We start from the raw sequence: 26326 nt of genomic DNA on the forward strand, positions 1-26326 counted from the left end.
TATACAACTGGAAATGACTGATCTTTCTATTGACCCACACATCAAATACAGAGCATATGAAAAAGATCTCTTAACTAATTGCTTGCAAAAATTACAAGACATTATGATTCACATAACAAATTCTCCACCAAACGGTTAATCTTTTTCGCAATTCCTCCACCATATTATATTTGCATACCAACACCAAGCACTGCACCTGACCACCAACCTTCTTGATCCGACAAAACAGAGTGAAATATATATAAACTCCAGAAAAATCGTAAGTTGCCATTTCTCTGAAAGAGGCAAAAGCTGAAAATTAAATCAGATCGAACATTCATGTAGAGTGCTCTGTTGAGTGATCCATTATTAATTTGGGGTTGAATTTTAACCGCTTGGTCAATCTAAACTAAAATCTTATTATTTTCGCCCCCCCCCCAAAAAAAAAAAAAAAAAAAATGTACATAGATCAACGTAGATGCAAGCTACCACTAATCTTCATTAGTACTACTAGTTTTCTTTCCGCGAAGAATCAGTCATCACCCATCTCCACTTCCTCTCTCTTCTTCCTTCACCATCCAACGAAACCCAGAAAACTGAAACCAAATCCATCATAAGCATATTATTACAAGAAGAAATTGATAAGAAATCATCGATTAGATGAAGAATTAATCCTTTAAATAAAATAAAAAAGATTAAAATTTTGATCTTTTCACTTGAAAAAGATAAAAATTGGAACTTTGATAAAAAATGAAATCGAAAATCAAAAATTGAGGTTTGGGGAGAAAGCAAGTACCTGAGGTTACGAACGGCCATAGGTTGGTAAAGAATATGGAAGAAAAAATTAGCTCCATGCAGCAACATTACAACTCCCGTGCAACCCAAAACGAAAAGCTCCACCACCATATCACGTCTTCGAAAAATATCAGAGAGACTATTAATTAGACCTCGAGATGAGAAGAGAAAGCTTTGTCGAGTTTCAAACCCATCGCTTTTAATATATCAGCAACCTTAAATAGGGGCAATTGTGTAATTATAACGGGGTGTTTAGTTTTTAATTTCTGCGACCAGGATGGGACGTAATTGGACAAATAGTGGACTAAAGTTAGCTCTGGTGATTAGAGACCGTTAGATGAAATTATCTATAGATGGGCGGAGGGAGATTGATCCACGTGTAGTAGAAGTGGATAAAGGGTAGAGTTTTGAAGTTATGTTAATGTATTTTTTTATATTTGTTGAGAATTGGAGGTAGTGGTGGTGGTGGAACACCGACCTTACCGTCCAATAGAATATGGAAATGAGCTTTCCTTTATCTTCCTCTGTTTTTTTTGTTAATCGTTAACCGGCACAAAATGGTTAGTGATGATGACTCAGTAATGACCGACCCGCCGCCGCCAACCTCCGTTAGGTGACAAAATACTAAACAAGTATGGTGCTTGTCCAATTGGGACGCATCAGTTTTGTTTGGTTACAAGAGTAATCTTCCTTAAGTTGATAATTTTTTTCCAACAGTTGTCGGTCTCGAGTGGCATAATATTAATAATTGAGGATGAGAAACTTTTTGACATTGTTTTAGAATATCCATCCCACTTTTCTGTATCATCTATGTGGATGATTATTCATTTGAAATAGTTTAAATATTAAAATTATTACAAAGTCATTTTAATATTTCATTCCACAAATGTTAAGGATGTCATCAGCTTCTAACGTAACCAACAGAAAAGACTTAACAGATTTCTTCCATATAGTTTACTTTTGAGGGAACTCAACAAAGGCAACAAATATTACAGAATTAAGCATTACACATTCTTCTCCCTCTACACTATCCACTTGTGCAGGAACTGAAAGAGGAGTAACATTGCTCTATAAGATGATGATCATGGATGCTTTGCTGTGAATTGGCGTTCAAAGAGTTTATCTTGCAAGACAAACTATTCATAAATTAAAAGTCTTCTGTGAACAGAAGATCATTGTTTCTGCAGAAGGTAGTACAATTCAGAGGAGGAGATATCTATCATCCAGCAATTATTGGGGCTGCTTCAACATTTCAAATGAGGTATACATTGAAGTGGTCGATAACGTAAACAATTAGAATCCCATCCAACATTTACCTCTCATGAAACGAATTTATATCTCATCCAATTATTTTTCTAAACAACTTACTGCTTTTGTTAGTCGCTTAATAGAGTAGATAGAAGCAGGTCCTGCACAAAACCAGCTCTTCCTGTTGCTTGTCTCATCCTTTTCTCCCTTTCTTCAAAAGTCAAAGAGGGATCCAAACTGCAAGAAAGTCCACACACACAAAAAGTCAATTTAAATCCAAAATACAGTTTCTTAGTGTTTGATAATGCATTAGGACGATTCTATTTTTAATTGGATTCTATTCTAATCGAATAACTCAGCAATGAGGAAAGAATATATGCAGATAAGAAATGATAGCAAGACCATTATCTTTCTTATCCTGGATGAGTTCCTGAAGTGTAACTAAGTCAGAATCCAAGAAGAGAACACACAAGCAAGCAACTAAATCAAAATAAAAGAACACAGAAGGGTGTTCTTTTTCCTCCCCCTCCCCCAGAATAGGGGAAAAAAAATAATCAGAGAGTCATTTTATGATGAGCAGAGTACAAAGGAAAAAGAAAACCAACTCACCCAGATTTTTTTTTTTTCTCTCTCTCTCTCTTGGGGAATGAAGGATGAAGAAAAGGGAAACTAAGCCCCAACTAAAATGGCAATGCAACTCCATATATATGCTAAAACAAAAGTTCCCTTTGATCGATCACTCAGAGGAGTCGAGCTGAATGATATTGACAATTTTTTTTTTCTTTTGATTTCTATGTATATCTCATTCTAACGAATGAAAGAGTAAAACAATGGCATAAATTAGTTTCCAATTTGCTCCATCTATTATTAAAGAAATACATGGAATCAGTAGTCAGTACCTTGATCTCCACATGTATGCTGGCGCTGAAGTTCTTGGAGGAGTATCTTCCACACTTGTTACCACAGACTTTGAAATTTCCTCGGCTTCAGATGCAGGGAAATTCAAAATAAGAGACGAAAGGAAAGGATCAGTAGCCGCATTAGTAACATTTCCATTGCTTGACCTATATGCACCACCCCCTAAAAGCACTTGCAAATGAGCCTCACGGAGATCTCGACCTAGAAGAGACAATGCCTGACTATTGGGAATTGCAACTCTACGTAATCTGCGACGTCTCTGCAAGTAATCTCTAGTTAAAGGAAACTTAATAAAAAATTAGATTTTCTTGGTACTTATTAGGTAAAAGATCAAGCCTTTTAAGATGCTAATAACAAAACAAGAAACTTCAGACTAATGAAACTTTCAATTTAAGGATATCTTGAACAAGTTTCCATGTTGCAGTGTGATATGACTTAGCATGTCTCTTGAAACTTTAACAGAGCAAATAGGACATACCTGCATTGGCAAAGTGGATGAAGCATGAAATTCTGTTAGAAAAGCATCAATTAGAATCAAAAGCTTTTTACGTAAATCATACTCCACCAATCCATAGTTTTAAAAAATAACAATCAAGATATTCAGTTATTTTATTTCTTTCCTTGGTATCATCTTGGACTGAAAATATACGCAAAAGGCATAAAAAGGTTTGTAGAGAAAGAATGAAAGATGCAGGCTGTCTAGAGAGAGAGAGAGAGAGAGAGAGAGAGAGAGAGAGAGAGAGAGAAAGAGGGGGGGGGGGGTGGTTTAAATTGATCTTCATAAAATGTAGGTTCAATTTTTTTTTTTTTTTTTCTCTTTGATTATACCTTTTAACACTGCAACAACACCTTTCCACAATGAAAGTAGGAAAGTGCCAAGAATAAGAAAGGATTTTTATAAAGAAGATACCGAATTTCTTACTCAGCAAGAAAGCTTAATGAATATATATATATATATATATATATCCTCATTTAAATCTCAAATTATTAAATAACAAGCCACTATCTCAAATATTGTGTCAACCACCACATCTTTGACATTCATTCAACAAAGCAAATCTGACACAATAAAACTTGCAGAAACCAAAAGCTCTGGCCACTGTCTACAACTGCAAGCATGGAACCTTTACCTCACTCATATCTCTTCTACAAACATTTTTACTTGCTCTTAGAACTAACTAAAAATGTGAAACCAATTAGCCAAGTAGGGGGCATTCAACTGAAAGTTCTGAAAAAAAAAAAATTACTCATCTAATATTCAGATCTTCTTTCATATTCATAGGTAGGTCTACTCAAGGAGGTACTAGCCTCATCATGACCATTAGAGCTACACAATGTATGCTTTCTTCTATCATATCACCAACAACATCAGTTCAATAGATAGCCTCTCTAACAAGCAAACTGCAGTTCAGAAACCCAGCAGACAACATAATTGGAAGATCGGGCAGAATGAGCATTAAAAAGTGATTCGATCTATTCAGGGAAAAAAAATGCAGAGAAACTAACTCACTCCGACAATCCACAAAGACGTGCATGAGTTAAAAACACATAATCCAAGCAAATTAATCTACTAGACTACTTTCAACATAGGAGTGTTTCTATCACACAGCCTGTTTTATATGTAAACAAGGAATCAAACAGCCAATCGTACCCCTTCCCATATTGCAACAAAGACATGTGCCTATGGCAAACCAAGGACCAGCACAGTTGTTTCTCAGCATAGCATATCCAATAAGGAAGCATCCATTTCCAAAATTCCACCATGCCTAAAATGGAAAAGCAACAATCCTTGACCACGCACATACACAGACAAATTTGTATCAACAAAAATTGGTCCCCTCAACCTATTTTCTATGAAGGGAAAAAAGTAGCAAATTTCAAACCATAAACATAATATAGGAAATGCTCCAAAATGATTAAAACCATAATAAGAGGAAATAAAAGGCTTAGTGAACCTACGAATCATAAAGGTAAACAGTGAGTTACCAAAAAAAGCAAGCCCAATCGAGTCGGCTTTCCCAACACCAAGTGAAACCAATTTAAACACAAAAAAGATCACATTTTTAGGAAAGAAAAACCAAGTTAGGAAACCAAGTACATAAGCAAAAACACGGCAAATAATTTTATTCGAAAAATATATAAATGTTCAACTTACTGTGACTTTAGACTCGCACGAGTGCTCGTCTTCGAGATGGGAACATAGTGAAGCGATGTCGAAATCCTCGTAACAATAGGGACATGGGAAATCCGGTCGGATCTCGTCTTCTACCTCGAAATCATCGATGCTCAACCGATCTAAATCACATATTAAAAAAAAAAAAACATTCAGAGATGGAGAAAAAAAACCCAGAAAAATAAAATAAGAAATAATAATAAAAAGCATAACCCAGAAAATAAAATAAGAAAAAGCATACAAAAAAACGCCTACCTAAGTGAGAGCTCTGATGATGGTGCTGCAAAGTATATTGGCGTTTGGCAGCTGCGAGACGAGAGGTCCAGAAATCGGAGTCCATTTTTTTCCTTCAAAGATCACAGATTTGAATCTCTTTATTATCAAAATATATAATCTGTTATTCACTTCCAAAATAAATTTTTAACAATTTAAGGTGAGAAAAGAAAAAGAAAAAAAAAAGAAAGATTTCTAATTTGTCTGGTATATGTTTTTTCTGGCTATGTTTGACTTGTCTGTGTAAGAATCAAAATGTTTCAGTTAATCAATACAATGAAAGAAAGACAATAGAGAAGTGAGAAGGATACGTTTGTATTGTATTTGACTTGTTCTTTGAGGATGGTTTGGTATTGGTATTGGTATTGTTATCGCGGGGTTGATGAGAGGAAGCTTCAATTCAATGAATATTTTGGGGATTGAATTAAAGGAGGAGAGAGAATGGCTATGTGGCCATGACAGGACATGACGTAAACAAAATGACAGCAAATGTCGGATTTTCTCTGCAATTAAAGCACGTTCCTCTACATTTCCTGTTTTTTCTTTTCTTTGTTTAGGATAATCTTTTGTGGTTTTAAAATTACAAGCTTTGTGTTTATATATTTTTTGTGATTCCTAAAATTTAATCTTCCATTATCATCGGTGCCACTTGCTCCTTCTCTCCTTAAATAAAATTTGTTTTTTTTTTTGAAAAGAATAAAATTTGTTATCTATTACCTACTACTGTATAATAAAATGGAATAATCACAAATTTCCATTTATATGTAAATAAAGTCTTACCTAACAATATAAATACTAATTTGCTATATAAATATATTCATAATATATCAATATATTTATTTTATTATTTTATTTATGAAGGGATTTAGCATCTAATATATAAGTCGGAGTATATAACCACTGTGAATATTTATTTTATAATTTATGTATGATTTAAATTTTGTTTGTAACTTTTATTAAACTTTGCTCTATTTTCATGAAAGAAAAAATAATAACAAGCAGTAAAATTATTATTCAAGCCTCAATTGGCGTCCAAGTTATTTATTAATTAACATAATATAAATATTTTTTTATTTTGAAATTAATATATTCTGTCTTTGGATTTGATGTTTATGAATGACAAGGTTGGACATGATAGATTTTTTAATTATTTTCTTCACCTCATTAGCAATTGGGACAGAATTGGCTGTAATTTTATATAACTAAACAAGGTATACACATATAATATTAAATAAAAATATTATTCTTATAAAAAACTAATAATGTATTTTAATAGATAAAAAAACATTTTCATATCATATTTTTAAAATTAGAAAAAACAAATAAAATAAAAGGTGCATATTGATATTATTACTATCGATAATGGATGGACAGAAAATTGAGACAAGATGCCTAAAATCATCCGAACCTTTCAGTAAGGGACTCCTGTCGTTTTGAGGCAGAAAATAAATTTCATCGTAACAGCCAAAATTGATTTCTCCAATGAATCAATGATTCCATTTTTACATTTCGCTCTCTGAGACTTTGACTAAACTACTCTACCACTACCAGTGAGCTTCGTAAAAAACGCCATGTCGTCTTCAAATTAAAAACGGCGAGTAAAAAGCATAAAACGGCAGTATAAAAGGCAACAGTATTTCGTGGCCAACAAATTCTGGTTGTTCTCTTTCCAATTGAAAATCTGGGATCGCTGTCTTTAGGGTTTTCTCTAAAACGTAAACAAAATTAATTCAACCCAGAAACAGGAACGTAGCTTTCAAGTCCGAATCAAAATCAATGGCAACAACGACAACAAATCAGCAGCTGCAGGGAAACACAAACAAGATAGAGAAGAGAAAACCAGTTTTTATTAAAGTGGATCAGCTTAAGCCAGGAACCAACGGCCATACCCTGATCGCCAAGGTATTGACCTCCAACACTGTTTTGCAGAAGGGTCGACCCACCGCCGCCGCTTCTAACCGCCTCCGCAATACCCGCATCGCCGAGTGTCTCATCGGTGATGAGACTGGCACGATCCTCTTCACCGCCCGTAACGATCAAGGTATAATCTTCATTTCTTGCTTTTATCTTTAAAACCACTGGCATCTATAGATTTGTTTAAAAATTGTGTCTATACTTTTAAATGTATGTAAAATATGCGTGTATGTGGAAAAGTTAGAGTTCTTGTGATCGTTTTTGCTTTGCTAATTTTTTTGTATGCGATTGGTTTATTCTATGTGGATTGATGTGTTGATTTGGCTGGGGTTTAATGCTTTAATGAACTCAAGCACTTGTTCTATGTAGTTTTTAAGTTTTGGTGGGTCGTTTCTATTATCTGTTTTGATGCTAAGTTTAGCCGTTCTTGTGATAAATTGGAGTTGCCTTTACCGATTTCATTTCCTTTTCCCCCTCTTTGCCTTCCGAACACAATTTAGACTCAGTGTTTTTACAGTGTTGGTTTCCATATTAATCTCCAATTTAGGGGCTCATTTTAGCTTGGTGTTTGGATAGTTAAGTTCCAAATTGAAATTAATATGTTTTAGAGTATGTGAACACTGAAAGAATGGCTAAATTGTCAATGCAATTCAATCCCTGTTCTGGTTCTCGATTTAAGAAATTGAACCTTTTAAGATTGGTAGGATTGTATGCATTTTCCTTTTCCTTTTTTTTCTTGGTGAGTTAAGCGACGGTCACTTGCTCTACACTCTGATGCTAAGGATCACGGCTTCAGAATTGACTGCATATGCTTATGTTACCCTTCACAGCCTGTAGAGAAAATAACACATAAGAATCAACTGTTTGGGGATCAGAAATCCTATTTACCTTTTCCACATTTTAGATGATAAAAGTTAGTACTAATGTATATTGATTTTGTCATTTGGTTTATTTCTTTCCAATTTCTTCCCTTGTGTTTTGGCATTTCTTCTTCCATATTTGTGTCTGTCACTATGCTTTCGTTACCAATATGTTTCAGCTTGGCAATGAAAGGCATTGATGGAGTAGTCTAGGTTCATCAGTTTTTGTTAATTTGGAAATTGAGCTCTGTTAGCTGGTTGGTTTTGTTTTAATTGCTTATATTTCTTCCAAAAGAGTAAAAAGAACAGAAGAATTTCTAATGAGTTATAAGCTTCGTGACTCTCACTGTCGAGTTCTCATACTTCATTGATAATAATGATGGCTGTATGTGTTGCAGTTGACTTGATGAAGCCAGGGACCACTGTTATTCTCCGGAATGCGAAGATTGATATGTTTAAGGGTTCTATGAGGCTAGCTGTTGACAAATGGGGCCGCATTGAGGTCACTGAACCTGCCAAATTTGTTGTAAAAGAGGATAATAATCTGTCGCTGGTTGAGTATGAATTAGTGACTGTGGCTGCTGAAGAGTGAGGGAAGGGCTGTAGAGATCATCAGTTTAATACATCCATAGTGTTTTGTGAATTTAAAAGCCTGGTAGTTGTTTCTACTATTTCTTCCTGTGGAATGGGGTGCTATTAAGGTATAATTTCAATGACAGTTGGGTTTGGTATACAAATGTCCCTGAAATTGGTTAGTCTTTTCATTTTAACTTTGTTAACATCTATTAGGATTGTTTAACGTCATTTAAGTGGTGAAGGGATTGTCACTTGCTTCTATCTTGTGAAGGGAACCAGCGCACACTGAACTTGGAATCAAAATATGTGTTAATAGTAAAATTCCTGTTATCTATTTGCTTTATGCTCATCATCTTTTTTTTTTTTAAGTGGTTAATTATTTATTATGTTCCGCCCTAAATCCTGATTCCATATTTCATGTTTCTTAGCTGTCACCAATCAACCTGATCTTTTTTAAGTTCTTATGTTTTATCCTTCATACGCGTGTATGCTTGGGCTTAGAACAAATTCTTCGTAACGTTATGCAATGTTAATGGTACTAGTGGGTGGACTGTCCTTGTTGCTACCATAATGTGATAAGGGTGGCCCTTAGTCCTCCTCATTTGAGAATTTCACATCCTGCAATAATTTGATGAAAAGTGTTTTGCAATGGATAAATGCCTCCGCTCAGCTCTGTATCTATTATTTAATTTCTCGTAACGTTTGTCGTACGTAGTAATCGAACCGAATAAATATTACCAGTGTTTATTATGTTCATACATTATTTATTGGATACAGAATGAAGATAGAAAATGCCGGCAATATTTGATTTTGCATGCGTCTTCCTGGTTCCAATCGAAGAAACATCATATATAAATACATTATTCATCCTTGTTCAGGACAAATGCCCAGAATTGTCGCCACTCATTAAACCAGGCCAAGTGGATTTGACGTTTATTAGGCTTAGTTAACTTATGACTATCAATCGAACAACGCGAGAGAGTGGGAGAGATTACTTGCATAAAAAAGATGCAATCCAGTTATTATCCATGTTCAGAAGATAGAATACAAAAACATATCTGTTTCCATTCCACGAGATACCACTACCATATGCTTGTAGAACAGCCTTTTTTCTTTTCTCATTCCACCGAGGAGAATAATGCCTCAAGCAAAGATAAGAAAGTCCATTGAAATCCATGAAAAACTACGAACCAATGCACCGCATCCAAATAAAGAACAATCATCCATCTACAACAATACAGGAGGCACCGTAACAGAAATGAGTCACAATTTTACCTTCAAGCCAAATTGCTAAAAGCAACAATAAGAAGTCGTATAACAGCTTTAAGACTTATTTCCAACCCAAATCAAAGGCAATCAAGAGATATAGATAAAGAATATCTCCAATCAAGGCAGCAAGAATAAGTACAAGCCAATGAGAGCTAAAGGTAGCTGCAAAAGAAACTTGTTTTCTAGGACAGGAGATCAAATTCAGAAAACAAAAGGGCATCTTAAATATCTTTTCTTAATCAGAATACCATTTTCTTCATTTCTCAAATAATCATATGATTATCTTTTACCATGTTTTTAGCTTTATAAACAGCAAGAAACATCTAAAACCCTAAGACAAGCTTTATTTCACCACCTTTTCACTGAGTGCATCTACAAAAACTTCGCTTGAACCCTCTGACATTCATCATACATCATCATTGCAATCTGAGTGAATACAACGAATTAGTATGACCCTCATATGATTATATGAAAATAAATGCAAGGAAAGAATCATTTTAGATTCATTCAGGAAATAATATACTTTTGCATCCATCTAATTGTTCTAAAGTTTCTTTTAACATGAAAATTCACAAGGAATTGGAGCTATATATGTAAAGAAACATCATCTTTACCAACCAACATGAATATATGACAAATTTTACGCATTACGATGGAAAGATAATTTGAGATATGTATGTTGATTTGTCCTTTGCTAAAATGGTGTTCTCTACGACAGAAATCTAGTGCAATAGTTACATGGACAACAAAAAACAATTGCATATGCAACTTAGATTATTTGTTTCCAGTATATAAAGAAAAGAGGATTTAGGAACAAATAAACTTCACAAACTCCATGAAATTTGAAGATAAAAAGTTAAATATTTCAACTCTAAAAATTATTTCTAGAAGAGCCACCTCCTCAGTAACTACTTAAAACAAAATTCTCCAACACCAGAAAAAGTTGACAACAAAAGAATCCAAATGACTCCATCTTTGGTTGCTTGGTCTTCATCTAGGCTTGTATTGCCCTACAAAAGGAAGAAGAATACATGGGAGAGAAGCAGAGACAGATGAGACTACTCAAAAGAATAATATCCAAAATCTTGATGTAGAAAGAAGCAAGATTCAAACCACAACGGTTTCAGTACTGAAGACTTCCTCATAGGCTACTAATCATATATCTAGGCCTGCAATGTTCCCCCCTTCCCTAGACACCTAATAAAACAAAAGGGTTTCCAAAGGATCAGAAGACAAATTTGTAAAATAAATCTGAAAAAAGAGTTTGACAGCTGCTATATCGAGGCTCCAACAAAAGAAAAACCACTAGTAAAGGTATCTAACAAGTTAGATATGCATGCCATATATGCAATTCTTTTAACTTAACAATTTAGTATTAGTTTTACAATTTTCTTCTCTATAAAGAGTCTCCATCAGTCTTCTGCGTTTTCAGTCACAGAAAAGTCCTAGAAAAAAGGAGTCGGTAGTGCTAAGATGATAGATTTTAACACCCTTTCCTTCTATTACTATTCCAATCCAACAAGAGAAGTCTCATAAGCAGTGACATTTACCTATAAATACTTGCTTATGGTATAGCTGCAGTGAGCTCCCTTAACCAAGTCACTGCCTGCGAACTACCATCATCCCCCCAAAAAAACCAAACTCTCAATCAAACCATGAAGCACAATTAAAAATAGAACCTTTGCTTCATTTCCATTCACTTCAAACCATCCCAACTATGCAACTGTTCCATATTATCCTATAAAGTATCAGGTTTTTAATATTCAACTCCCGTGTATCCATAAGACACAATATATTATGAGCTTCATCCAAATGCGAATTGGAAAGTTTAAACATCCCCACAAAGCTATAATCACAGGGTTTGAGAATAAGTAACAAAAAAACAACCACAGAAAGTATATCCATATCACCAACCAATGCAATACTATGCTGCATGCCAGAAAATGAAAAAGGCACGCAAGTAAACACATATTCACGCATGTTTATATTTATAATTACCTTCAGGGGTCCAACAGCTGCGGCGCGAGACGGATATCATTGAAGTGAGTAAAGCAGAAGCAGTTGCAGTGTGATATGGAAGCATCGTCTCCACACAGCAGCTTATCTCCATTGGTGACCTTTCAAATTTAAAACCCAAAAGAAAATATTAAAATTTGAGCTCAAAAGCACATGACTTCTTCTTAATTCAAGAAGATTGAGTTGTGGTTTGAATTTTTTACCTGAAGATACGTTGAGAAAGAGTATTTGGCTTAGAGTTAGAGGTACGGAATGGAGAGAAAGCTGTTTTGCTTCCGGGTCCGGGTTTGAGTCCGGAGGCAATTCTAGTTGCTCGGAAGGCTGTGGAGCGGAGGACAGACCTGGCGGCTGCGGTGGCGGACATAGTTAACGGGATTATCCAGTAGAGATCTTAGCTTCGAGGGTTTTGGCGACGCAATGGGGTTTTGCAGAGGAGGTCTAAAAAGGTGTTTACTTTTGTGTGTATCTATGTGTATAGAACTTCAATGCATCTAACTCACGTGGATTATTGTGGTCCCTTCGATCATGTTTAGACCAAATCCATTCATTATACTTCATAAAAGTACTATTTAGTCTCTGAAGTTTATCTAATTAAAATTTCATCTGTCTTTTTGATAAATGCATTAATTCCGTAACCTAATATATTGGGCCGACCCAATATAGTTATATTAAACCTGAAAGTATAGTTATTAAACTCGGCCGACCCAACGAGTCAATTCGGAGAACCGGTGTGAAAGGAAAAGGTTAAATGGGCCGACCATGGCATAAATAGTACCAAGGTTAGTATATATTGGGCCGAAAAGCCTTCCCGCTCTCTTGATGTCCTTCTATTATTCCATAATCAAATTATTAATAAATGCAAAAACAGAAACAATGCTCTCCATTTTGAGTGTGAATTAGAAAATCAATTGACAATGTACAATAGATTCTTCTGAATACAGAACATAGCAGAACAGAATTGAATGGTGTTTATTCCCTTTGTTACGCCCTTACCACTAAAACTCATCGTTTTGTTTTGCTCCTGCTTCTGCTCATCTTTTCTAGTAGGGGAATGCAAATTCCTTGAGACATTTCTGATCTGTGTGTTGTGGAAACTTCAGAGTTGACTGACCTTACAGATTTCCCTTCCCATTCATCTAAGTGAATTCTTCTAGGGAAGTAAAAGTCTCCATTGCCTGGTCGGATTCCGATTAGCCGGCCCAATGACACACTATGGTCTTGGAAGAAGGATGCTGTGGACTATGCTCGCAGATAACCAAAATTTTGGTTTTGACATAAGAAATTATTCAAATGGAAGCAAAGTTAGGATAATAGCATAAGCAAATATTACAAGTTTTATAGCCTATTCACCTAAGTTCTGTTAGGAATCTTGTAATATTATAAAACAAACACTCGATCGTTGAGCTACTACCAATTAGCCTATTAGCCTACTAGTAATTCAAGAAATTGGAAAAATAAAAAGTAGCCAATTCACCTCAGTATCAAGGTTGGAGGATGAGAATGAAGAAAAACTGGGCGATCGCGAGCGTGCATTTGAATATAGTTCTGCAGGAGCAGCCTGTACACTTTCCATAACTCGAACTTGAAGCCTCATGTTCATGATCTCTAGCCCTAGTGGCCATCCACTCGATGTCTCAATTTCCTGGAAGAGACATTAAATAACACAGCAGCTATTTGTCAACTTATTATTATTGCAGTAAATCCAACATTACTAACGTTTTTATTAACTATCCAGAATCTTTAATTCATACCCAGAGAAATCGGAAAAAGAGAAGAAAACTGAAATGCCAAGTTCTTGTTCAATAATTGGTATGAATTTAACACTTTTAGCAGGAGGAAATACTTTCCTTCCAATAAAAGAGCAAAGCCATAGGTAAAAGTAGGGTAGATTTACAAAGAAAGGCCAGTAATGTTAAGAATTTTTAAAGAAACAATGAAAGAAAATTAGTATTTCTAGCTAGGACTATGCGAATCTCAGTTCATCTGCTCTAAACATCAAACAAGAAAAGAATTTTTAACATCTATATAAATTAAAACTTATATTCATCAGGAATAGTATATCCTGCAAAATTTAGCTTTCAACAGAAAATCCAACACATTGCTGTCCATACATTTTTTTCAGTTAACTGGTTTTTGCTAGAGCCAAACTTGCAGTCTCATGGCCTCGATGAGACTCCAGTTCCATTGAACCAACCTCATTGTTTTTGGATAAACAAAGTTTAGTTTCCAGCTTTATTGCATTTTGGCCGCAACCAGAACTGTTTTTTCACTTTTCCTTTTCTTATCTCCTAATTGCATTTGGTGGCAGCAGACAAAGCTATGGAATAAAAAGGCTAATAATAATCATGAAATGGACCAAACAGACACTTGAGTACCTAACCAACCACTTAAAAGAAAAAAGAAAACACCATACTTTGATCACATATACTGCAGAAATGTTTCCCCCAAATCCCATGTGATTCATCAAATCAGGAATGATTAAACACCTTAAGCCCATTTAGGAAATGATTAGAATTGCCATATCAGGAAAATCTATCTCATTCACCCATAAACAGAAACACTTATAAAACCAATCATATAGTAACAAAAGATTAACCCATCAAAAACAACACATCAAAAAGTTTTCCCCAAAAAGATAGAACTAACAAAACCCATGATTATGAACAGGTTCTTTTCACCGACAGTACAATAAAAAAAAAAAAAAAAAAAAAAAAAAAAAAAAAAGAAGAAGAAACATTCCAAAATTTGCAGATACACAATCAAGAATCAGAATAACTGATTTATGAAAAACAAGAAAAACGGAATGGCTATTACCTGGGTTGCCATAGATGCCTACAGCTCCCACAAGGAAAGGAAATGGAAGGGTGATGATACTTCTTGCAGACAATTAGTAAGAAAGAAAGAATTGTACATGACAAGACCAATGAACTGAATTTTCGTCTTTGAAGTCTTCCATAAAATTCCTCCATAGAAATGAGTTAATCAATAAACTTGGGTCCCACTTTAGATGTGCAGCTTTTGAAGTTACTTTGGTTCAAACTATAAAAACAACTGAGTAACCGTTAATTTACCGCCAGATTTGAAGTATAAAACAAAATTAATTAATCAATCAATCCGACGGTCCCGAGTGAGAAGTTCAATAAGGAATCATGATCGAGGGCCGTTCACTTTATTGACTCAGAATTTCAGGTGACGAGTTCTATGCTACCTGCTAACGATTGATTAGTTGAAATTTTTAACTCAAAGTTAGGAGAAGAAACCATATAGCATACGTCTTATGAAGGTAGAATTTTTTTACAAGAACTTAAAGCTATGTTATTATTGGTTGGTGGTGGCAAGAAATTAAACCTGTTTGTTGTATCTGTAATCTTGCATAGTCCGACAATCAAGCTAAAACGACACATCATTTAGACACTTCAACTTGAAATTAACCGGAAAATTCATGCTTTTCCGAGTTTATGATCAGATATTTATTAAGTATCAGAAAATTTTGAAATATATTTTTATTAAAATTTATTATTTTTAGCATTTTAAAATTCATTTAAATGCTGGTTTAAATATTCGTGTCTCAAACCATTGTTATTTATTAATAATATTAGTATGGCCATTTATTAGCATTTCACCGTGGCAACGACAACAATGAGGCTGAAACTACAAATGTATGGGTCATATATAGGTTGAGGGGCCCATCCCATCAATATACACGTAGATCTACTAAAACAAATAATAATAGATCATTATCAGTAAACGCCAAAAAATTCAAGTGTGTAATTTTTTTTTTTTAATTTTTATTTATTATTTGTGTACACGTGGCTGTGACATGGGCACACAAAAGCAATGTTTTGGTGTTTTGTTAAGCAAACTTTGACCTTTCCCTTACGACGCCGACATAATCAATTACCTAAATCACCCGCCACGTATTATGTTTCTTCTTCTAATTAACTATACTAGTACTGGTATTAAAGGTTTGGCATAATTAATTAGTTGGTTACATCAACAATGACTAGACGTTCAAACTAAATATATTTAGCATATGATTATCGAAATTATTAGTAAAATAATACATTTGAATCAGTGATAAAGCAAGCAAGTGCGTGGTCAATGGTCATTATTGGCGGTTGGATTTGGTAGCAATTTAAAGAAAAGCCCATTAATCTAAAATGAAAAGCCCATCAAATGAATAGTAGTAAATTGTGGGCGATCGTCGATCAGGCTTTTTGGCCCAATATGTATATGCATGGATTGGCCCACTGAAAATCGATTGCATGCGATATAATTAAGACTGTAGGTTCCCCTACGACTACAAGGGAGGAAATGATTATTGAACATAAACATAATTTATAATAGTACTAATAAAGTTGATGAAATGGACAAAATGATGTTAAAAAGACAGCGGTGTGGGCAACAATAGTGGGTGGAAATGATTATCGAACAGATCACTATTATATCTCTCAATTGGCCCCACCCCTTACCTTACCCAACACCACGAGTACTGCTTGTACAATTACACCTTCCTAATTTTATTTATTTTTATGAATTAGGGCTCCATAGAAAGATGGTTTATCATTTCCTCTTCATTTGTTCCCAAATTAGTTGGGATAGGATCATACCATTGCAAAATTAAAGTTTAAATTTTGATCTTATAATCCGTAAATCTCAAAATAAATTACGTATTTATAGTTAAATTAAAAATATAAATTTAATATAATATTTAAAATCTCATTTTACACACTTGATAATGAAGCGCAAAGGTATTTTTATAAGATAAATGAGACAATCATCCCCTTTTCTTTTTTTAAAAAAGATCAAAATTTATTTGCTTAATTGATATGTTTAATCATTTATTCCCCTTTTAAATTCACGCGGTTGATAAGATTAGGATGTGATGAAGTGGGTTCAACTATCAAATAGCAAAAGGAGAGTGAGTTAAAAAGTCAAAAAGAGGAAAAACAAAAAGACTGCAGATTAAGCTGGAGAAAAGAAAGTGAAGTTTGATGGTCAGCCCACCATTCACGGCGGCGGACGTGCTGATTGCTGAATGTCAATTGCTACTTGAAGAGGTTTTGTAGAGCGGGTGAGTGAGTTGGTGACCATATCATATGTTGCTACTTGAATTGTCAAGCCAGGGGTGACCATATCATATCTAGATTAATCTAGAAAGGATCAGTCCAATCACTGACGACTGTGAATGGAAAATTATTACAAAGTTTATTTTATATTTGGTTGGTTAAATTGAGAAAATATAGGAACCAATTTGATTTTTCTTTTATCAATGTGGTTTTGCTTCCTTACTTGGACGCGTTAGGACAAGGAACTAGACATAGACAAAGCACATGTATTAACATGCAATTGCCAAATGCCTAACACAGCATAGCACAAACTAATAAAGTCAAATTGCCATCTTTCAGCATCCACCATATAAGAATTGCATGACCCACGTCACACCATTTGTATATTGCTCCATTTTAGTATACACCACCACGAGATTTCTAAACTAAAATCAATTTCAAACATCTACTAGGAAGGTGCTTTACTCTCGTATTATTATAGACTCGAACCTTCACATTTTTGTTGGGTTTTAGTGTGATGAGTAATAAAGACTGTCTATAGATAAAGCTCAAAGAAGAGGGCACCGTAGAAGAAACTAAATTAGCTTGCACCAATATATGTTGTCTCATTTAAGGTTAATTTTTAAGACCATATTTTGGTAGGTAAAGGTGGCTTATGGACCCCAACAGCTTCAATGGAATGGCTAGACTTTTGAGGAACTTTAGTTGGATTTTGAAAGAGAAGGCGTAAATGAAATGAGGGAAGTGGACATTGTGGGTAGCACATGACCTCTCTCTTTCATTTCTTTTTCCCCTTTTCTGGAGGGAACCAAGAAGGGGTCACACTATATTGTGTTTGGAATTAAATGAAATATATATATATATATATATATGTTTGCAACTTCCACCAATTATATATGATAACATAACTTAAATATATTCAATTGCATGACATTATAAAATTTTAAATAAATTTTTATGAGAATCTAGTTTTGCAGATAAATTTTCTGAAATCCATTTATTTCAAAGATAATTCTCAAGAAAAGTCTGTTTTTTGAAGACCTATATTTTATGTGGCTGGCGGTCAAGTTTATTTTGTTCTATAATAAATCTAATCTTTATTTACTTTCCTCTGCGTACCTCAAAGAAAAAAAAGAAATGGATAAATATATGTCAGGAAATGAATATTTTCATTTCTATTAAAGAATTCATTTTACAAATATGGTTTGAAATCACATTTTTTATGATGCTCGTTAGGTTCTAATTAAATTTCTAATAATAATATAAAAATAAGAGGAACACAAACTCATTATAATTTACATTTTATTGAATTAATTATTCTTCATAACAAAGCAAAAAAGAAAAGAAAAGCATATTACCTTAATTTTTAAAAGCAAATATTAAACAAAGATCACAAGATAATTATAACAAGAAGAATAATACCACAATAAATCAGTTTATGTAATTTTCCAATCTTTTTCTACTAAACATATATAAATTAACCTTGTAACACCAACCCATTATAGTAATTGAACCGATCTCACTTTCTTCAACACCAACCCATGATCACAAATTAAGCCAAAATTAATTAAAAAGCTACAGTGATCAAGGCACGTACTGCTCGTCTTGGCTGTCTTGGAAGTTCTCTTGCTGGTTTTCCATGGAGTACTTATTGTAACCATAAGTATTCTCATTATTATAATTATTATAGTAAGTATCATACTTATTGACACTGTTTTTTGAATTCTGGAACTGATTTGGGTGATACCTATTCTCTTTCTTGGGATCATAGTAATATTTTCCATTTTCCAAGAACCTGGTGTCGCTCATTCCTTGCCTCGTCGATTCCTGGTTAAACCCAGTTGCACCATTGTAACTGTTATAGTTGTTGTTGTTGTCGTTGTTCTGGTAAGAAAGAGGGGTGTAGCTTCTTTCTTGAAAGCTCGTTTCCCCCAGGTTTTCATGCTGCTGCTGATCTTCATATCCATTGTTGTTGTATTGGTCGTTACTGTAATAGTTGGCGTTGGCGTTGGGGTTGGTGTTAGTGTTGGGGTAATAGGTGTAGGTTTCTTGGGTTTGGGTTTTGTATGGGCTATAACCGGTGGTGGTGGTGTAGGGTGCATTTCCCAATTTAGTGGTGGTGGGGAATTGGGTGTTGGATTCTTGATCATCTGACTCTTGACCATATAACCCATACCCATTTTGGGTTTCTGGCATGAAAGTGGGTTCTTGTTCTTGATTTTTCAATTTCTCTTCTTCTCTGTTTGGAAATGTTGTGTCTTTGCTGTTAATGGTAGTGGTTGGGTTGACGACGGTGGTGGTGGTGGTGGTGGTGCCAGAGACCTTGCTAAAGAATTGGCTATCTCTAGCATTAATTTGCACAAAGAAAGGAGTCATCAAGAGAAAAAAGAAGGAAATGAGTTTTGGAGAGAGAGCCATGAGTGGCGATATGAAGCTAGCTATTAGTGTTTAGTGTATAGTGAGTGAAGAGCTTGTGAAGGGGTAATCTTTATATATAGAAAGGTCTCTGCATTATACTTTAATATCTCTAATTAATTAATTTATTTTAATAATCAATTAGTTTTGAAATGAAAAGAACAGGCGATGATTGTGGTCCATGAATAGAAAACTTTAACAAAGGTAGCCTTTAACAAAGGGAATGGGTGTTTCTTGTTAATTATGTTTGCTTTTTTTTAAGTAATATTTGATTTTCTTTGGCACTATTTTATGAATATATCTAATGATGTTGTGGAGAAACATCCCCCATTCAAATACATGTTTTGTCTTAAGATTAAGATCCTCTCATGTGATCCTATTTCTAAATTAGATCTCAATTATCAAATTGATTTAATTACCTTTGTCTCTCTTTATGTTTCTTATCTTTTAAGCAAATCAAAGTGGATTATTTAAGGGTAATCAAGATATATATGCATCCAAGTAATGAGATACCTTTTAAGAAAGTAGCAAATTAGACATGATGCTGAAAAATGTGAAATTCAGATATTGAAAATTAAGTTGGAATCATCTCTAAATTTGTAAAATTTAGGCAATTTTCATGTAAAAATCAGTGAAACTTATTTTGTTTAATATTAATAATTAAGTAAAAAATCATTCCATAAGTGAAAATTTTACCCTTAATTGCATCATGATTTAAGCCATTTTAATTTTTAACTTTAATTTAATTAGGCTTTTTATGTAGCTACATATATTATTTGCTATATAATTATAGATTTTTTAATAATAATTTTATTATCTTTTTATTTATTTATTTATTTTTTATGTTGTAGTCTCTTATATTATAGAATTGTTAATTCTCATTGAAAGTAAAATTTCAAATTATAACTGTTCCTTTTTTTTGGATAGGATAAGTGAAATATTGCTAATTAACAAAAAGAAAATTAAGAAAAAATATAGTGTGAAATTGCTAAGAAGCTTCAAAATTGATTAATTATTGAATAAAAATGTGGAAATATATATAAAAAAAGAAGGTGTTGGGCGCGTAATTATGCGGGGATTGAGGCGAGTGGGGCAAAGCCAATAATGGCATTTAGTGCAGGCAGCATGTGCCCCCTCCTCCTCCTCTCTTTCTCTAATCTATTACACACACCTACCCTTTTTAGAGTTCTTTCCTGTTCATCTCATCTTATACATGCATGCGCAAGATAACTTTATGTTCACTAAAATTAAATTCATAATTTTAGGGAATTCATTCTGCAAATGGGAAATCAGCCATGGTGCTCATCCACTAGTTTTATTTGGTTAGTTGAATAAGTAGTTAGTTCAGGTAAAAGATGTTACCTGTATAATCAGAATTCCAACTGTCTGGATTTAATAAACTTCTAAATAGAAACTTGTGTTTGGTTCAGAATATAAATGGATGTAGATTTGTATTTATACATGATAATATCTAGCTATAACTAATCAACATTTAGGCAATGTCCAATTCTTGGTGGGTGTTCCTGAAATTACCAAACCAAGTAATGAAAATAATGAACATTTTGGTGAAATAGTTCCTATAGCTATATCCTTTCTTTATTGCACATGATAGAAATATTTGTGGGATCACTCCTCAACTCTTTGGAACTGTTAATTTTAGCTTTTTGTTTCTTTAAATTTCCTGACAAGTTGTTGTGGTGAATCCTATATTGTTTGTTTTTAAACCTTCCTGCACATATTTTAATTTACATTTTGTCAATTAATTTGATGAAAATGAAGAAAAGTGATTTGAAAATGTGTTTGATGCTTAAAATTTAGACTTTAAAGGAAATTTCTCCATATAATATGAGTGATTAATCATCTTACAATTGGAAAATAGGTTCTAGCAGAAGAAAATGAGAGGAGACAAGCACAGAAAGAAGTTATAAAACAGTCAAAAGGGTTTGGTTAAATTGATTAACACAGGGTTGCCAAGTCAAGGAAGGAGAAGAAAAAACAAGTGAAAATCCCATTGCTAAATTGGCAAAGTGTCGACGTTCCCATCATATTGTTAAAATTAAGTTTTGGTCAGCCTGCGTTTTGGCCTACCATTTAACTAAAACTCTTTGTGCCTTTTTCTCTTTTGCTCTTTTCCTTTTTTCTTGGTTTAGGTGCAGTTTGTTCCGTGATTAGCGGCTTGTCATTGTTAGAAATAAAGTGCCAAAAAAAAAAAAAAAAAAGGATAAAAAAGAAAAAGAAAAAAGAAAGAAGTTGTTGAAGGATCCTAAGTTTTATTAATTATTATTATTGATATTGATTTATTATTTTCAATTTAACATTCTTTAGCTACTAATAGTCACCTTCTTAGGAAAATACCTAAAGGATTAAAGAATCTTTTCTAGGTTAGGGAAAATGGAAAATGTTAAATTAGAATGTCAGCAAGTGTTCAGCCATAGAATCAAAAACCTACACATGCTACGTGGAAAACCCAATAAAAATTAAAAGATTAGTTGAATAAAGATATTGATTTTTATCTGTTCCTCCATATTTTGATTTCTCTTCACCAACTATGATTTTACTAGGATAGAAAAGCATCAACTCCTATTTATTTTTATGTTTATAACAAAATTAGGTTTAATCTAATTGACCATCCGTATCTACATATGGGTAGGTCATGGATTAAGAAAAGGAAAAAAATTCTCAAATGAAAAAGCCATAGCCAAAGCGAAATGACAAAAATGCCACATTCATTATTAAAATATATTTAATTACAAAAACAATAATACAATTGATGTCATTCTCAACTCAAGAATCAAGATCGGGAAATGGGTTCCAAAGCAGAAGTGAGAACAGAAAGAGATTGGGAACTAAAATAGGAATAAGAGGGTGAATATTATTGGCAAGTGTTTTCCTTCTCAATCTCTTCCTAACATACTCTCTTTTAAACTCAGCACTCCACTGTGCTTCCTCTACTCCCTTTGCAAGAACCAGAGGTGGAGGCTGTTGATAAGGGCATTTTGACCGCCAAGAAGTCTCAGGAAACCCTAGTCTGGAGACCCTTTTGAGGAAAAGAGAGAATCCCCATCTCAGATGTAGAGAAGGGAAAGATCTGGTGTCTTTGGTGCAGAGGATAGGCGGATAGTCCCAATTGAGGTAGCAAGGAACATGGTTGGAGATGAAGAATTGAGAATATAGATCTGGCGTTGTTATAGGGCTGGTAAGGATGTGAGTAAGAGCTTGTAGTCTCTGCTCCCATGTTGTGTCCTCCATCTTCCAAGATAAGATTAGAGTGGATGAAAATTCTTGCAACTATTTCTGGGTATGGACCCTTTAAGAAACAGACTAAGATGTACTCGAGGCAGGCCTGCAATACTATACAAAATGGCCTGTGAAGGTAAAAGGCTTAAATGGTCCTTCGCACCTTTGCTTGGTATACGTGAACGTGACTTCAAAGCTGGAAAATTGAACGAATGCATAAGTGATTCAAGCGTAAATAAATTACTGTTTCAAGCGTAAATAAATTACTGTGACAAGTAAATAATAAGTCATTGAAAAACGAACACAACCAAAAATCATTTGATAAGCAACTCAGCATGCTTCGAAATGAATGCTAATGGGGGAAGGTAAAAATATACGTTTCAACACAAATTTCAAGCTCTCAGAAAAGAACTTGGACACACGTTGATAATCTTTAGATCAGACCATTTCACAGACATTAAAATTGCAACTCAGATTGTCCATTCTGTACAGTTCATAGCATATGGTGTTACATTCAGAAATTAGAATCTAATACACCTAATGGTAAAGCTTTTCATGTCAAAAAGACAAAAACCCAACCAAAATGGGCATATATAGGTAGACGTTGTGAAGCTATTAGGAGAAGCAGCAGTGATGGTGGAAACAAAATTACAAAAGGATCCATAGAACTAATACAGAGATGAAGCCACATTTTTGCTCCTCACAAAACCTACATAAATTGGAAGAGGGGTTGGGTAGCGGCTTGAGCATTATCCTTTCCTCCACCATAGAATACAGGCTGCCACCTCCAGGAGTAAAATTCTCGACTACTGTAATTGCGATGAAAGCAACATCCAAGCGCTCAATACTGGGAAGATGATCAAAGCAGAAGCCTGGGGTTTTCACAAAACTCAAAGCCATGAGTGTTGATTCGTTTTGTCTGGAGAACTAGGCAGTGAATTCATCAGTAGACAAACTTCTAGTTAAAAGAGAACATGGGGGGTGGGACTAACAACAATGGAGTAACATACCACAAAAAATATTAGTTCCTCATTGGCAAGATATGCGGTGAACTCATGCCTGTCCATTTCAGCTTTGACGAAACCTTGCAGCTAGAAATAAAATGAGAGCCAAAACTTAATTCACACAACAGAATGGTATCTACGGAACACCTGGGTTATACAGCCTCATTAGTGAAGGCATGGGCTGGACACTAAAATGGTGACCTAATTATGCTTAAGCTCACTTCATTGATAATTTGCCAATACAATACAGATCATTTCCAAACTATGAACCAGAATACAAATAAGAGACTGCATTCACTATTAAAACTTATATCTTAATTATTTAGCTGTCTTAGAGAGACCAGCTACCAAGGAACTATCTTATGAAGGATTAAACCCAATCAAATGAGGTCATCTTGCAAGCTAGCATCAGATAATATTTTGAAGAATAAATGACATTAGCAGGCATGTTATGTAGCAAAGGAAAAATAGCCAAAACAAACTTCTTCTTAAGAAGAGGGGAAAGATGAAAACTAAGACATGAAGCATGGGGTAACTGAAAAGAGAGCAAGTGCAAACCTCATGGTGGTACTCTTTTGCTGTTGAATATAACCTCTTTAACAAATGTAAGGTTCGTGAAATGTAAGGTCCCAAGGTAGAATCTTCACCAAATAAATATGAACCCATTGGCCCTAGAGACTTTGGAAGATATATGTTGGAAAGGTTTTTCGCGAACTATAAATCCATATAAAGCATGAAAACAGATCAAAACCCTTAACATAAGAGAATATTATTGAAAAAGAAGGAAATTATTATTTTCAAAAAATCATTATTGCTGCTCATAATGCATACTGATATTAAAATTTAAATTTTATATGATACAAGACCAAAAATATTTTAGTATCACCTTCAAGAATGAGCACCTGGAAGCCCTCATTTGCCTCTGGTACTTTGATATGGTCATCTGAAAAAGGGGAAATTGACATAGATCATTACGAATACAAAATAGAATACAACCTTTAGTTTTACAAATCCTTAGCAGCATATGAAAATTTGCTTGTTTGTAAATGTACTTCTCTGAGTTGAAGAGCCTGCTCAAACTGTTGAATTTGGATCCACTGCTCTGACACTATGCCCGCCATCTGAAAGCAATGAAAAAGGAAATTTACATAACTAAAATTGAAAACTTTAATCTAACAAATATGAATTCTTAACACCCCCCCCCCCCCCCCCCTTCAAAAAAAAAAAAAAAAAGAAATGAATTGATCATCATCTTTCTTTAAGAAACAATTATGTAAAACTTTCCCTTCCTCATACTTTGCAAAGCTATGTAGAATGCTAATGCATCTGTCATTTACTCTACACTCTACTGCTGATCATCTCCACAAACTACTCACTCCATCAGATAATCCAACCAAACAATTTTGCTTCATGTGAATAGAGAGAACATAAAACGATAAGTGAGGAGGTTGAATAACTACTAAACATTGCAAGGATTTTTTGTTTTTGTCTCTTTCATACAATGAAAATATCTAGCCAATGAAAGAGGTTATCAATAACAATGGGTTTCAGAATACTGACCCTCTCAACCTGCAAAGTTACTGCTTCTAATCTGTCGTCAGCTTCTTGTGCTTTAGATTCTAAAACATGAAGATCGAAGTTGTTCTTTCTCAAAGTCTCCCATAGAACTCGCACCTAGGCGTTATCACACTAACGGTCAAGTCAGCAGAACTTTCAATGACGCAAACAACAAACTCATTTTCACTTAAAACAGCAAAATCCAAAGAGGTACAAGCAGAATGAATAAAATGCAAGGGAAACAAACCTCTTCTTCTAGCAATTTAATCCTATCATCAACAGGCAATGAAGCTCCCTACAGCAACAGCTCATAAGTGAAATTCCAGATGTTGTAGGCATGGATGCATCCATATCACCAAATAATTAAAAAATCAAATTAAATAAAATAAACCTTCAAATTAGAACGAGCAGATTGCAGATCGTTTATCTTCTTCTCCATCTCCTGAATTTGATTCTCTCTCTCCAGTAGATAAACATCTCTAGCATTTACCTTTTGGATGATTTCCTCGAGAGAAGATTCTGATTATAGAAGTAATGGATTCACTCCGGATTCCGTTTTAGAGTACATAAAAACAAACCTAAATCTGAATTTCGCATCAAAAAGAAGAAGAAAAAAAAATAAAAGAGTGGTACCTAACTGAGAGATCTTGAGCTTGGCCTCGTCCAATTGGAGAAGCAGGTGGCGGTTGCTCTGTTGATCTGCAGATGTGAGGTCCAATAGAGATGATAAGATTATGGCGGGAAAAAGAATTCGATAAACGGCCACCATTGTCGTTGTCTTCTTTGCTCGTACGCTTACTGAGCTATGTACTACCCTCCTCCTGTATCTTTTTTGTACATGTCGTCTGCCATTTATACTATGAGCTAATTTAAATTGTGAATGATATACACGTGGTAAATCACAAAGGCACCCCGATTTCTGCCTAGCTTTTTTATTTGTTTTTTACTGCATTATTTTCATTGTAAATCTGCAATATTTTAGACCTTAGTTACATCGTACCTATGAAATATTAACGTGAGTTA

At 34.3% G+C, this 26326-nt stretch overlaps 7 protein-coding genes across 13 annotated transcripts; 1 reads left to right on the forward strand and 6 right to left on the reverse strand.

The window, feature by feature from the left end:
- Positions 1–2: 2 nt before the first annotated feature.
- Positions 3–5850, reverse strand: LOC105649577 (protein DEHYDRATION-INDUCED 19). Its single transcript, XM_089716248.1, has 6 exons — positions 5369–5850; positions 5096–5235; positions 3341–3418; positions 2922–3205; positions 776–2259; positions 3–575 (listed from the first exon to the last, which is right to left on the reverse strand). Exons 1-5 carry the CDS (start codon positions 5451–5453, stop codon positions 2151–2153), a joined length of 696 nt encoding a protein of 231 aa, XP_089572374.1. The 5' UTR covers positions 5454–5850; the 3' UTR covers positions 3–575; positions 776–2150.
- A 1169-nt stretch (positions 5851–7019) lies between these two features.
- Positions 7020–9079, forward strand: LOC105649579 (uncharacterized protein At4g28440). Its single transcript, XM_012236266.4, has 2 exons — positions 7020–7427; positions 8559–9079. The coding sequence occupies exons 1-2, from the start codon at positions 7163–7165 to the stop codon at positions 8750–8752; spliced, it is 459 nt and encodes a 152-aa protein (XP_012091656.1). The 5' UTR covers positions 7020–7162; the 3' UTR covers positions 8753–9079.
- A 639-nt stretch (positions 9080–9718) lies between these two features.
- LOC105649580 (protein NUCLEAR FUSION DEFECTIVE 6, mitochondrial) lies at positions 9719–12472 on the reverse strand. Of its 5 annotated transcripts, none has more exons than XR_016318812.1 (4): positions 12225–12472; positions 12004–12122; positions 10361–10431; positions 9719–9963 (listed from the first exon to the last, which is right to left on the reverse strand). XR_016318812.1 is itself a non-coding variant. In XM_012236269.4 (3 exons), exons 1-3 carry the CDS (start codon positions 12383–12385, stop codon positions 9956–9958), a joined length of 288 nt encoding a protein of 95 aa, XP_012091659.1. In that variant the 5' UTR covers positions 12386–12471; the 3' UTR covers positions 9719–9955. The 5 variants fall into 5 exon arrangements, 3 of the variants coding, with proteins under 3 accessions (XP_012091659.1, XP_012091657.1, XP_012091658.1); XR_016318813.1 differs by lacking the exons at positions 9719–9963; positions 10361–10431 and adding exons at positions 10745–11015; positions 11119–11202 and having other exon boundaries at positions 12225–12471; XM_012236269.4 differs by lacking the exon at positions 10361–10431 and having other exon boundaries at positions 12225–12471.
- A 416-nt stretch (positions 12473–12888) lies between these two features.
- Positions 12889–14993, reverse strand: LOC105649581 (uncharacterized). The gene is made up of 3 exons (XM_012236271.4): positions 14836–14993; positions 13496–13663; positions 12889–13260 (listed from the first exon to the last, which is right to left on the reverse strand). The coding sequence occupies exons 1-3, from the start codon at positions 14845–14847 to the stop codon at positions 13024–13026; spliced, it is 417 nt and encodes a 138-aa protein (XP_012091661.1). The 5' UTR covers positions 14848–14993; the 3' UTR covers positions 12889–13023.
- A 3436-nt stretch (positions 14994–18429) lies between these two features.
- LOC105649582 (protein E6) lies at positions 18430–19568 on the reverse strand. Its single transcript, XM_012236272.4, has one exon. It carries the CDS (start codon positions 19506–19508, stop codon positions 18675–18677), a length of 834 nt encoding a protein of 277 aa, XP_012091662.1. The 5' UTR covers positions 19509–19568; the 3' UTR covers positions 18430–18674.
- Positions 19569–22214: 2646 nt separating this feature from the next.
- Positions 22215–22758, reverse strand: LOC105649584 (uncharacterized). Its single transcript, XM_089716697.1, has one exon. The coding sequence runs from the start codon at positions 22752–22754 to the stop codon at positions 22290–22292; it is 465 nt and encodes a 154-aa protein (XP_089572823.1). The 5' UTR covers positions 22755–22758; the 3' UTR covers positions 22215–22289.
- A 41-nt stretch (positions 22759–22799) lies between these two features.
- Positions 22800–26157, reverse strand: LOC105649583 (myosin heavy chain-like protein). Of its 3 annotated transcripts, XR_016318968.1 has the most exons (10): positions 25937–26154; positions 25695–25822; positions 25551–25598; positions 25307–25420; positions 24799–24867; positions 24633–24689; positions 24305–24460; positions 23753–23833; positions 23456–23614; positions 22800–22938 (listed from the first exon to the last, which is right to left on the reverse strand). XR_016318968.1 is itself a non-coding variant. In XM_012236273.4 (9 exons), exons 1-9 carry the CDS (start codon positions 26070–26072, stop codon positions 23549–23551), a joined length of 855 nt encoding a protein of 284 aa, XP_012091663.1. In that variant the 5' UTR covers positions 26073–26156; the 3' UTR covers positions 23200–23548. The 3 variants fall into 3 exon arrangements, 2 of the variants coding, with proteins under 2 accessions (XP_089572822.1, XP_012091663.1); XM_012236273.4 differs by lacking the exon at positions 22800–22938 and having other exon boundaries at positions 23200–23614; positions 25937–26156; XM_089716696.1 differs by lacking the exons at positions 23456–23614; positions 23753–23833 and having other exon boundaries at positions 25937–26157.
- Between the last annotated feature and the right edge of the window lie 169 nt (positions 26158–26326).

The sequence above is a fragment of the Jatropha curcas genome, chromosome 11, assembly GCF_041381405.1.
Source record: "Jatropha curcas cultivar XTBG-Jc1 chromosome 11, XTBG_Jcur_1.0, whole genome shotgun sequence".
Taxonomy (NCBI): domain Eukaryota; kingdom Viridiplantae; phylum Streptophyta; class Magnoliopsida; order Malpighiales; family Euphorbiaceae; genus Jatropha; species Jatropha curcas.

Bases quoted from the DNA above. Each gene is read 5' to 3' on its own strand.
- LOC105649577 (XM_089716248.1), bottom strand. From the start codon at position 5,453: ATGGACTCCGATTTCTGGACCTCTCGTCTCGCAGCTGCCAAACGCCAA. The intron at 5,236-5,368 runs GTAGGCGTTTTT...TATGTGATTTAG, and splicing joins TCATCAGAGCTCTCACTTAG to ATCGGTTGAGCATCGATGAT. The intron at 3,419-5,095 runs GTAAGTTGAACA...TTGCCAATGCAG, and splicing joins CGTGCGAGTCTAAAGTCACA to GTATGTCCTATTTGCTCTGT.
- LOC105649579 (XM_012236266.4), top strand. From the start codon at position 7,163: ATGGCAACAACGACAACAAATCAGCAGCTGCAGGGAAACACAAACAAG. The intron at 7,428-8,558 runs GTATAATCTTCA...TATGTGTTGCAG, and splicing joins CACCGCCCGTAACGATCAAG to TTGACTTGATGAAGCCAGGG.
- LOC105649580 (XM_012236267.4), bottom strand. From the start codon at position 12,385: ATGTCCGCCACCGCAGCCGCCAGGTCTGTCCTCCGCTCCACAGCCTTC. The intron at 12,123-12,224 runs GTAAAAAATTCA...TAAATTTGAAAG, and splicing joins CTTTCTCAACGTATCTTCAG to GTCACCAATGGAGATAAGCT. The intron at 10,432-12,003 runs GTAATTATAAAT...GTATTCACTCAG, and splicing joins CAGCTGTTGGACCCCTGAAG to ATTGCAATGATGATGTATGA.
- LOC105649581 (XM_012236271.4), bottom strand. The intron at 13,261-13,495 runs GTGAATTGGCTA...CTGCGAGCATAG, and splicing joins CCTCCAACCTTGATACTGAG to TCCACAGCATCCTTCTTCCA.
- LOC105649582 (XM_012236272.4), bottom strand. From the start codon at position 19,508: ATGGCTCTCTCTCCAAAACTCATTTCCTTCTTTTTTCTCTTGATGACT.
- LOC105649584 (XM_089716697.1), bottom strand. From the start codon at position 22,754: ATGGAGGACACAACATGGGAGCAGAGACTACAAGCTCTTACTCACATC.
- LOC105649583 (XM_012236273.4), bottom strand. From the start codon at position 26,072: ATGGTGGCCGTTTATCGAATTCTTTTTCCCGCCATAATCTTATCATCT. The intron at 25,823-25,936 runs GTACCACTCTTT...TTCTATAATCAG, and splicing joins GCTCAAGATCTCTCAGTTAG to AATCTTCTCTCGAGGAAATC. The intron at 23,834-24,304 runs GTTTGCACTTGC...TTTTATTTCTAG, and splicing joins CAAAAGAGTACCACCATGAG to CTGCAAGGTTTCGTCAAAGC.